We start from the raw sequence: 12,356 nt of genomic DNA on the forward strand, positions 1-12,356 counted from the left end.
TTCCTTCAGAGGGATTCTAGCAAAACCATTGTATGTAAGTCTATATTTCTGGTGCCACACCATATACTGTAGACCAGGAAAGAAATTAACTAAAGAGACTGTGAAAAAAATCTAAATGTATATATCTCATCATTTTTCCAGTGCAGAAATTACCTCATTACCCAGCAAAGCAGATACACAGGCCTCGGATGCATCACATATTGAGGTCAGGTCATGTCCACCTTCTAGGGCCAGTACTACACGGCCTCCTGCCAGGCTCATCAGCTGCCGTGTCATGTGACCAAAACCTAAAGATAAAGGTATTTAAAAAAAAAGAATGAACTTTTAGACCATATACATCAACCTTCAATTCACTATTTAGATACAACCACAGACTCAGGACTACAATTTCTGCTTACACTTAGCTGTGACTTTGTATCCTCCAAGAGGAGCTGGATGTCCTTCAGCTGCATCAAATCCAGCAGAAACTAAGACCACATCTGGTGCAAACTCTCGAGCAATTGGCATCACCACTGTCCTATTTTGAGAAAAATAGGTAGCATTCAGAACCCAAACTGGAATATCAATCACATTAAAATAAATTCCATCAAGAGTGCCCATAATATAAATGCAATAAAAGAGGCCTTCAATTGTACAAGCAAATAAAAGAAATAAAGCAATTGCTTCACAAATAGTCAAATGAACAAAAAACTGTCACAGAAACTCTTGAGTGTAAAAAATACTTCCTTTATCTAGATCCTATGAAATCTTAGACAACATTTTTCAGTGTGGAGCTCGTAATGCCAGCACCATGTGCCAGGTGTGGTCCTAAAATTTCTAAAAAGCCGTAGACTGCTTTGAATGACATATACGGTAGTTTGTAGAATAAGCAATCAAATCATTTTTAGGATTTCCAGATTTTGAATTCTGATGTGCTATTAAAATTAACACTGAATGCCATTTTCTGTGTGACATCTGCAGCTTCTATGTACCTCAGTACAAAGCAAGCTGCATAATATCATTCACGGTCAAATCCTTGAGATGAGCTCCCTAATGGCTTCCTCTCCAGCCACTGCTATGTTCTCCTGAAGCATCATATGTGGCCAATTATGATCAAATCAAAGTTGATCAATTTCGATTATTTGCTCATAATTAAAAGGAAATGTGTCACCAATGTTTTTCCCCAGTTAAAACCAGATAGCATAACATATACATTTTTCCTAATCTTTTTTTATTTTCTGATTGTAGATTTTTTTTTATTCCATTCCCTGAACATGATTATGGAGGCTGCCATCTTGCCTGAGCTGTTTTTAACAGCATTTGGAAAAATGCCTCACAGCAGTCACCAAGCTGTGATATCACCTATTGTGAATGGTGGATCCTGTGTTATCTATACATAAGGTGATATCTGTCTTCTAATCCTGCTTGTAATGATAAGCAGATAACTGCAGTAAAGTGATCTACAGACCAAGAAGTGACGCCCATTATTGGACTTAGTGGCCAGTATGAAAACTGCAGGATTTTTATTTTTTTATTTTTTAAATATAGATATTGACATGGAACATTAGAAATAACGTCCCAAAATTCTTTAACAATATGCTTCACAGTATAGGTCATTTTTTGATGATACATTGCCTATAAGCTTTGATGATGGCTCAGGATAACAAAGGAAGGGCTTGAGGTGGAGCCAGCAGAGAGCTTGCCTGATGGATTTGACTGTGAATTGCATTCTCCAGCTTGCTATGTACTGTGATACATCCAAGCCGCAGAAACCAAAGATTTTTTTTTAACTACAAATACATGCATTTCAGCCCAAAAAAAAAAGATCCAAGGGGGTTCAAAGCCTTTAAGTGGAGTACTTATTATTAATAGGACCGCTAAGGATTGTTGAGGAAGTGGAAGAGGGGTAAAAAGGGACAACCTAATAAATGATTGTCCATCTGAGTCACTATTATGTACAACTTCAGGGATATAGAGTGATGTGGCATATTGAAAACCCCTGGCTTGGGAACTATTGATGGGTTTAAAATCTTTACTTCGAAACTAACACTATCTAACCTATTGCATGTAAAAGAAAATAATGCAAGGATTGCAAATAAAATAAACAAAAATCTACAAATACTTGTATTATCCATAATAATGCTAAAAATTTTGGATTATAATTTTTGCCACCCTGATGTACTTTACTCTTTTATTTTACATCTTAGTCCTAGATATTAGGAATTGAAGAAGGCTTTGTAATGCCTTGGAGTAAAAGCTTGGTGAACATTTCCAACTTTATGTGTGCCTCACCACAAGCAAAATTGTCACATTCTTCAAATTTCTAAGACGATGCACACCAAAAAAAAAATAGTTCTGAGGCCCTTAGAGGGTTTCCTAAGCGAAGTGAGGCTTACAGTAAAGGACAATTAGAGAAACAAATGTGGCTGGAAAATTTGTGGATAGTTGGTAAGGTATCTAGCACTGAGGCAACTGGGCATTAATAATGTGTTTTGTGTACATGAGATCATTCCTCAGAATCATCTATCGATGTTCTAGACCAAACTACCAAATCAGAGAGATTAACCAACACTGAGGGCTTGCACAAAGTGGAAACGGATTGTCTGTATTTGGCCGATCATGCCATACATGTCCAGCCAAAAATGGGTACAAAAATCTAATATGCCATATACTTTAAGATGGCAGCCATCGCATAAAAATATAAAAAATAGTCAACCAAATGGTTGAAATGGCTGCTACAGGCAAGTTGGAGAATGTTATATGAGACCTAAATGGTCCTACAGTATGTGCCCTAGCGGTTCATGCATATCAGCCTGGCTGAAAAATGGTGGCCTCCACTGTGCAGGACACAGGTGCTTACGAGCTTAAGACTACACATGAGGTCTGAGAGCATGAAAGCACAGATCTGATTCCATGAGTGACCTACATATACCACAGTAATACTTGAAGGAACCTGCATGTTGTCTAATTAGCTACCCCAGAGAGCTGACAATCTCACAAGAACCAAAGCTTCATAAAAACTGGCAATCAGGAAATAAGGACTATGCGCAAAGCCGCGAGCGGAATCATGCTTTCTTTGTGGCAGAAAACCTATTTATAGAATCCCTTTCAAGTAAAACTGATCCAGATGTAGAAAAGAGGGAAGGGGGCTGGTGGGCAGGAAGAAACAAACTCGTAACGTGGAAGAGAATTAAGGCATTGCTGAAGTCACTGTGAAAATTCTGCTTTAACTCATTAACTCCAAGACTGTGATTGCGCTAATGCTCAGCCATGGGATACTTCACTCAAGAAATGTTTTGCCTTACTTACCATTTTTCTATATAACCACTATGTAAAAAAAAAAAAAAAAAGAACAGTTCTATACAGTTACCGCTTCCACTGTGGTTTACAGGTGTTAATTCAAATCACATATATAGTAAGATATAGTAGCATAAAGTAGTTTATGGTAGCTTGCAGAACTGGTTCTAATACCACTGCAAGGTAGAATCATGACTCTATTCCACTTACATGGTCATTATGTCAACCCATTCAATGTATGTAGAGTCCGAAAGGCTGAGCACAACCCAGGAGAGCAGATTTAACCAAAGTTTATTTAGTTACCCCCCTCCGAGAAGTGATAAAGCACTTTACAAACTTCTATAATATTTTTCCAAAATTATTCTCAATGCTAGAGGTCAACATTTTTTAAAACTTTTTTCTACATTTTTTTTCTAAAATCTTACGTTGGTGACCTCAGTTGCCCTTGTCATACATTTCTTAATTCAGATTGGCGGCGAAGGCTACTAAGGAATTGGGGCAATATAAAGGATAGCCACCATTTGTCATAGCGGCTGGTGAGCCTGAGTGTGATCTCTTCTGCAACCACAGCTATGTTCAGATCCCTCCACCGGCGAGGCCACATGCCAACGTTTGCCATGGGGATATATATGTGACAAATACATAGCGTAATATAGTACTAGCTAAGTAAATGTGATCTTAATCATTTCACCGACATGTTGCAGAAATGTTCTGTGCATACATTGACTTGTGGTGCCCATTCTGAAGTCTGCCACATGTCAATTCTTTATACAGATTTCACCCTTTGCAATGCCCAGAGGATGAAATCCTGGGAAAACCCGCATCAAAATCTGCACTAAACTATGCAAACAGATGCGAATATTGATGCCGATTTGTCACGTAAAATACAGCATAAAGAAGTTGGCGACATGCAGACACATAAGGCCTCATGCACACGACCGTTGTTGTGTTCCTTGTCCGTTGTTCCGTTTTCCGTGATTTTCTGCGGACCCATTGACTTTCAATGGGTCCGTTGAAAACTCGGAAAATGCACCATTTGTCATCCGCGTCCGTGATCCGTGTTTCCAGTCCGTCAAAAAAATAGGACCTGTCCTATTTTTTTCAAGGACAACGGTTCGCGGACCCATTCAAGTAAAAAAACACGGAGGCACACAAGATTGTCATCCGCGTCCGTCATCCGTGTCCGTTTTTTTCCTATCATTTTCAAGGCAAACTTGACTTAAATATTTTTTTTCACTTTTCATGTCTGGTGATCCTCCAAAAATCAAGGAAGACACACGGAACCAGAAACGGATCACGGAACAACGGAACACCGTTTTGCGGATCGTGAAAAAATACTGTCGTGTGCATGAGGCCTAACACTGTGAACTGGTTTGGTTTCAGCATAGAAATACCAGCAGAGAATGGGGTTCTCAATCACTTCCTATATCCGACATGCAGTTTCCATTTTAATGATTCTACATTTTTCTCTCTTTCAGTTCTATTTAATTTCGACATGTCATCACCACAAAATATTTTACTTAAAGGGGAATTTTACTTTTTTTTTTTTTTTTACATGGTAAAAAAAAAAAAAAAAAAAAAAAAAAAGGACTGAGCCCCTGCAGCTGGGAATTTGTTAAACAAATGCTATTCTAATTCACCCCTGAGGTCATCTCTGCAGCGGAGGTGGACGCAGGATTGGTTTGCATTGCTGCACCGTGTGGCTGTAAGAAGGAGCTACATGTTCTGATCACTATGCAGACTGCACGGTATATACAGTAGTAATACATTGTGCGGCTACACTACTTCACTGCTTTATGCAACACTTTGCAGCATAATAGAGAACAATTTGGAGGCTCAGAAAATGAGAAGACTGGTAAATTAAAAAAAAAGGAAAAGGCAGCCTACAGCACTGCAAAAAAAGTGACTAGTGTTGAGCGAAGTGAGCTTCGGATGCTTAATTGAAACCAAACTCGACTTCGGTTCCGATTAGTACCTGGGAACCGAAGCCGAGTTTGGTTTCAAGTTTTAAAGTGGTTTTACACTTTAAAAATCAACTACTGAAGTTATTCAACGAAGTCACGGGCAACTTCGAGAATAACTTACTTCGGCTCATCGGAGCCCATACATTCTAATACTGTACGGAGACTAATCTCTGTACAGTATTATTTTGAAGTTTTGAACGAAGCAACTTCGGATTAGGCATCCAAAGCTCGCTTCGCTCTGATCTAAAAGTCCCGTAAAGGAAAGCAGGTATAGATTTATATGTTGCCTTAAATGTCAAGCATGTGTGTCTATATGTTGTAGCATTATCAATGTTCTGAAGACGAAGACGTATTAAAGGACTCTATAATACAAGCCACACTTTCCAGCTCATGCAAATAGTAGAAGTATATTGATTCTAGCAGGGTGCTCTAAAGCCTATTAATTCGCTATAACGGTGGTGCAATAGTAGAACAATTAAAAATGTGGTGACACAAAAAATGGAGCGGTATAAAATGTGGCATATTCACAAGATATAAGTGCCTGATAGGCGTTAGAGTTGTTCACCGGTTCTCTGACCTCTTGTTTCCAATTAAATCAACTGAAATTTGTGGGATGTACAGAAAGAGACGAGCAAGCCGTGCTCTGTCCATAATAACTAGCATACGCTTCAGTGGAGAGCACTGCCACCATTTCATTGAAGTCAATGCAACAGGCAACTTGATGGCCAATTTCTATCTGCAAACATGGATCAGAGGAACACCAGTCTAAGGCCTCTTTCACACGACTTTTTTTTTTTTTTCGTTTTGCGGGCCGTTTTTTGCGTTCCGTATACGGTCCATAAGCGGTCTGTATACGGAACCATTCATTTCAATGGTTCCGCAAAAAAAACGGAATGTACTCCGTATGCATTCCGTTTCCGTATTTCCGTTTTTCCGTTCCGTTGAAAGATAGAACATGTCCTATATTTGGCCGCAAATCACGTTCCGTGGCTCCATTAAAATCAATGGGTCCGCAAAAAAAACGGAATGCATACGGAAATGCATCCGTATGTCTTCCGTATCCGTTCCGTTTTTTGCGGAACCATCTATTGAAAATGTTATGCCCAGCCCAATTTTTCTATGAAATTACTGCATACTGTATATGCCATACAGAAAAACAGAACGGAAAAACGGAACGGAAACAAAAAACGGAACAACGGATCAGTTTAAAACGGACCGCAAAACACTGAAAGAGCCATACGGTCGTGTGAAATAGGCCTAACAGGTGAAGGTCCTCTGGGTATGTCATAAATGATATAGCTGGAACTTTCTGTAGATACCCTTTTGAAAATATATTGCCTATTTCTGGCAAAAAAATCTTTCTACATAAATGTGGATTCTTCAATTTGACATTACCTTGAAATTTATCAGATTTTTTCCTGTTTATTAACATGGCAAAATACCGTCCTATGACACCGCATCCAATGCTAACTTTACATCCATGCTGTTTTGGGGCATTTAGCGACTTAAAAACACCAGTGTGTGACGTAAAATACCAGCAAGTGACACATAATAAATGTCAGCACAATGTATTTCTAGTCAAACAATTACTCCTGCGGCAAAGCTTAATATAGTGCAGAAGGTATTATTTTGAACCAAAAAGAAGTTTTGTGAAAGCAAAGTTTGATTTTCTTGCATTCACCGACTTACAAACGATGACCTGTAAGTCCATAGAACCAGGATAAAAGTACACGACTACAAGCTCAGAAGTTTCGAAGCCTGTAATTGGTAAAAGCTGCATCAATTAACCAGAAGCTGGAAATTCCTTTTTACAGAGGGCATGTTCTCAGGGTACTGTGCCCACATCACATCACCACAAGTGAAGGAAAGACTGAATTGAGAAAGAAACCAGAAACAGGTTCTCAGCAAGTCAGAAAGCAGAGAGACAACTGGGTGGACTGGTGCTGGTAGTGAGGACTGGTGTCGCTCAATACTGCTTGGCATTGGACTGCACGCCACTCTCCAAGCATATGCGTTAATTTCAGAGCACTCCAAGCAGTGTAAAACTTTATTAGTACACTCATGCAGACAACAACCCGGAACATTAGATTAATATACTTGTTCCCTCCACTTTAAAGGGCATCTATCAGCAGATTTGTACCTATGAAACTGGCCTGGTCTGTGAATCAGAATGCAAAGGGAGCGGCAGTTGCAGAGAGAGCAGAGCCTCTAGGTGTAATGGCAACGCCCCCGTTGCTCCTAGAGGCTCATTTGCATATGCTAAAACTTAATTTTTCTCAGCAATGTGGGCACATATGTACATGGGACCAACACAGATGTCTTCAGCTGCCAAGTGCACATGTAACAGGTCAGCCAGTGTCATAGGTACAAATCTGCTGACAGATGCCCTTTAAAGGGTTATTCCCAAATGTGTAAAGTGATGGCATATGGCTAGGTTATGGGGTCCCAGAGGTTGGACCACCTGTGATCATAAAGTGATGGCATAATCTAGAAATGAGAGTATCCCTTTAAAGGGAATCTGTCACCTAGTTTTACCGTATAGAGATGCGGACATGCACGGATAGATCTCCGCTAGCATGTCCGCAATATACCTGTCCCATAGCTCTGTGTGGTTTTATTTTGTTTAAAAAATGATTTTATAGATATGTAAATTAGCCAAGTAAGGTGCCCAAGGCGTGGCAACTTACGGTTAAGGAGCCCAGCCATGCCCCCTGTGAAGGAGCCCAGCACCACCTGCATCCAGGAATCTCCTCCTTGCTCACAAAGTTACAGTGCCGTAATCTTGCTATGCGCGAACTAGCGCATGCGCAGTTCATTCACTGAGGCTGATGCCAGCAAAGGGAACAAACACTCTGCCGGCTCTGTGCATGCGCTAGCTCGCGCATCGAGAGATTACGGCACTGTAACTTTGTGAGCAAGGAGGAGATTCCTGGATGCAGGCGGTGCTGGGCTCCTTAACTGTAAGTAACCACGCCTTGGGCACCTTACTTGGCTAATTTACATATCTATAAAATCATTTTTTAAACTAAATAAAACCACACAGAGCTATGGGACAGGTATATTGCGGACATGCTAGCGGAGATCTATCTGTGCATGTCCGCAGCTCTATATGGTAAAACTAGGTGACAGATTCCCTTTAAGCTATTGGTGAGGATGGCTGTTTATGGCACACCTGTCAGATAAGTGGTTCAGAGTGTGTGGGGTCAATCATTTCACAGCCACTCATGCTGTTCGAACCTATTAAGTGTGTAAGTAAAAATACAGATGTCTAGTCGGGAGAGGTCTGCACTGATGTTGCCCAGATAATACCTGTACTGTGGACACCCAGAGGGCTTCAGTCCCCAGCTCTCCTCATCCGGCACATTCCACCAGCACTAAAATGCACTACAAGGTCAGAAAAGACAGAAACGAAAAGGAGTGAAAAGTGGGAGCAGAGCAGACGAGGAAGGAAACCTAGAAAAAGAGGGAAAGGCAAAGACAGGTGAAGGATAGAGGAGAACATCTGGAGACTCACCTGAAGGCTGCAAGATACTCTGCATCACCCATAGGGGGATCCAAACCTCCTGCCCATGCAACATTCACGTTAAAGCCTTCCCCACTGTTAGCACCAACCTGTCATCAAGACAAGAAGCATGACATGAGCTAGAAGGAACATTCAGATATCCATATGGTCACAAACGTCACCAATTTCAAAAAAACGTTTTTTTCTTAAAATGTTGGGACTTAACTGTATCATTTGCCTACCAATATCTACAGCAGACATTTGTGAGTGCACATTATAGTGGAGCCTTCACCAGTTCCAACACAATACATTGTAAAACTGGTTAGAAATTTGAATCTTTCTGTACAAGTGTTCCTGCGGTTTTCAGCAAAATTCACCATCTTAGACAACGTAGGGTAATTATTCTTTAAAGGATAACTGTCACATTTAGACCCTAATTTCAAATTTTTATATATGTAGTTACTAATAACATGATATTGCAGAATCAGTTACTATTAGACTGACTTACCCCATATTTAATAAGATTCAGCCCTTAGCAACCAGTCTGCAGAAAACTGCAATTTTACTATTCAGTTAAGATGGCCGCCACTGCCCTCACCCTGAGGCTAATCCCGCCTGCCCTCACTAGCCAGTAACAATAGCCCCCCAAAAGTGTCAGTAACCAGAGCCCTCCCCCTAAAGGGTTAATCTCCTGCAACCACATGTTGCTTTCATTTATACACTGAGCAGATGGCAGATCTCCCTTCCGTGTTGTGCGCTGCTTCCACTCTGCATTCTCCAGCTCTGCCGAGTGAGGGAGCGTCTGCCAAGCACAGGGACAGGGAGAAGTGCACACAGCCCAGGCACTGTTATCAGCTGCTGGGGAGGACCTGGCTTTAATCATTTACTTACAGTCCCTGGCTGTCAGTAATGTGACCCTGCACGCTGCGTGCTCCGTCCTTCAACAGATAGACGGACCATGCCTAGCAACCCTATTTTAAGCACAGGTAAAATTAGGCAGTACAGGGAACAAAAATGTGGAATTAAGGGGTAATTGAATACACAGTGAAAAGTTGAAATAGGGCCACCAAGGTGATATTAATCACCACAGTCCAATACTCAAAAAAAAAATAATATATACGACAGTTATACTTTAAGGTAGATTAAAATGATATATACATCAGTACTTAGACAGGATGGTCACCTATTAATTGTCTCCAGATGTTTGTTTTTCCTAGTCCGCTTTTTAGCTCAGCTCCATTACAGAACTGTGACTACAGCTTAACTACAGAGGTCACAGGGAGTCTGAAGTGGTCTGAGACACACCTACTTTCTCATCATTGGTTCAGGCTGCTGCTGTCTCCTCCCCCTGCAGCTCTGCCTCCTCAGATTGGCTGCTGAGCATCTGAGTGAATGAGAGCTGATTTTCCTTACAGCAAGGGAAGAAGGATTATAAAGTGCAGATTACACCACCAATTAGAAAAGATGATTATAAGGTAAAGGCCCCAATGATCGGGCAATCATCGGGAACAAGCATTCATAAAAAAGCTTGTTCCCGATAATTGGCCTTTATAATTGTGCCACAGATGAATGAAGAAAAGCTTGTTTGTTGGCTGATTTTCATCTTTTATCAGGATGTAAGACCTACGTTTATCAGTAGCACATCTCAAAGCGTAATCAGGAATGTGTTCAGGTAACCAATAGGACTAAAGGAGGGAGGAATGATTGCAGTAGTGATCATTCCTCCCCTATTCACTGTGCATCAGCCTGTGTAATAGGCAAAAGTAAACTAGTGCTGATCAACATGTTTATCATCCATCGGCGTTCATCCTGCTCAATTATTGGGCAGTCTAATAGGGCCATCCGGTCACATACATAATGAAAGAAATTATCCTCAGTAAGGGGAGGCCTGGAGGGTCACTTTTATCTTGTACCTAATGATCTACATTTGGAACCCAGAATTGGGAATCGGGCTGCAGGAGGGAGATGATTCTATGCCACGGTGACATATACATATGCTTTTTCCATTCTTGTGTACGGCCTAGCACAGTGGTGGCGAACCTATGGCACGGGTGCTAGAGGCGACACTCTATGGCACCTTGGAAAAAGTCTATTGTGTACCAATATGCCTTAGACTTTTCCTGCCATTCATCAGCGCAGGGCGCACTATGAACAGCACAGGCAGCGCATTGAATACAGTCAGGCTGTTATAGCTAAATGATAAAGTACATGGAAGAATTGACTATATTGGTATTCAGGTTGAATTGGCGTGTAGGAACTTTGTGATAAATAAGTGGGTTTTGGGTTGCTCTTAATGGTTCGCCACCGCTGACCTAGCACAACTCATCCTCGTGAATTACTGTCCCATGGCTTTGGGATATCAATTACAGGGGGGTCAGTCCACTCTTTATATTTATTTCTAAAATATCTGGAGCTTTGGCATAAACCCATTCTTATCATGCCGAATTGGAACCACTAGACCACGCCTTGTTCTGCAATATTATTACCGCAGGGATAAAATATGACAAAAAATGAAAACGGCTAAAGGCAATCATTATAATATCACGAAGGCAAATATTCCTACAGCATGACCAGAATTTATTTAAAAAAACACACAATATATATCCAGACAGCTTGTCTAATGTGATGATTTATTTCATAATTATACTGACAGATGATGAAGCGTGTGCAAAAGTGAAAAACGTTTGGTTTTTCGCAAGAACCAGAACTGCTTATTTGGAAAAAAAAACGCCCTTTATCAGCTGCTTTGTCAGGAAAATGTCAAAATAACATCTAGGCTGATAAGAAAACCACCCAAATATAACACAGGAGTGGACAGGAGTTTCTCAAGATAAAGTGATTCTGACTGGCGAAGAGAAGCTTCAGACTCCTCGCGCAGCTAAAAGGTTAACGGTTCACGAGATAAAGGTTATTATTTTTTTTTTCTTGCAAAGCTACAAATGATGAAAAGCAAGCGTTCTGCCTATCACTTTTATAACACTATTTTTAAAGGAGTTATTTTGGGCAAGAACGTATATTTCCCATCTGTTCTGCATCTTCCCTTCATGTTTCTTGCAAAATCCTTTGTTCCTCCAAATATCAAAGTGATGATGATAAACTGTTTACAATGCAAAATCCTCTCAGCCCTTCATTCCCAAGAGCCCCTTCTGTAGTAGAGGCAGCACGTGATCAACACTGTCAATCCTAGATTTCCAACTATGTCATCTGTCTGCGATTATAGTAAGAAACTGCAAGGCTTGGAATACCATGAAGAGGAGTCTTACTATGAAGGGCTAAAAAAATTCTAGAAGCCAAAAGCTCCTGTCTTCCTTGTGACAAGCGGTTAACCAGTGGGAAATAGGGTAATACTAAGGATCTGAAACCAATGTCAGACTTGTGTCATTATTAGGACTTTGATCACCTCGTCAGCAGCTCCGCTCCCAGGGAAGAAGTTGCCGTCATCATGTCGATGGAGGGATATGTACAAGACATTAGGGTCTCTGTAGAATACTCGTTGAGTTCCATTGCCATGGTGCACATCCTAGTCAACGAGAGAAAGTGAACATTGGGTTACTCAAAAACCATTACAGTAATTAAAATACTATGGCAGATGCTGAAACCATGGAGAGGAACCA

The 12,356-nt window shown here is 40.7% G+C and overlaps 1 protein-coding gene across 9 annotated transcripts in view; it reads right to left on the reverse strand.

Annotated features, from left to right (window-relative positions):
- HDAC7 (histone deacetylase 7) overlaps positions 1-12,356 on the reverse strand; it is a 322,964-nt gene that overhangs the window by 9,848 nt on the left and 300,760 nt on the right. For 8 of the 9 annotated variants that reach the window (XM_040425874.1, XM_040425872.1, XM_040425876.1 and 5 more), the window contains 4 exons: positions 12,143-12,262; positions 8,755-8,852; positions 399-517; positions 154-287 (listed from right to left, as the gene is read on the reverse strand). In XM_040425874.1, coding sequence (XP_040281808.1) covers positions 154-287; positions 399-517; positions 8,755-8,852; positions 12,143-12,262 — 471 coding nt within the window. Of the gene's footprint in view, positions 1-153; positions 288-398; positions 518-8,549; positions 8,625-8,754; positions 8,853-12,142; positions 12,263-12,356 lie in introns of those variants that run through there. The other variant, XR_005777731.1, reaches the window with a different exon arrangement.

This window comes from Bufo bufo, chromosome 3, assembly GCF_905171765.1.
Source record: "Bufo bufo chromosome 3, aBufBuf1.1, whole genome shotgun sequence".
NCBI classification, from domain to species: domain Eukaryota; kingdom Metazoa; phylum Chordata; class Amphibia; order Anura; family Bufonidae; genus Bufo; species Bufo bufo.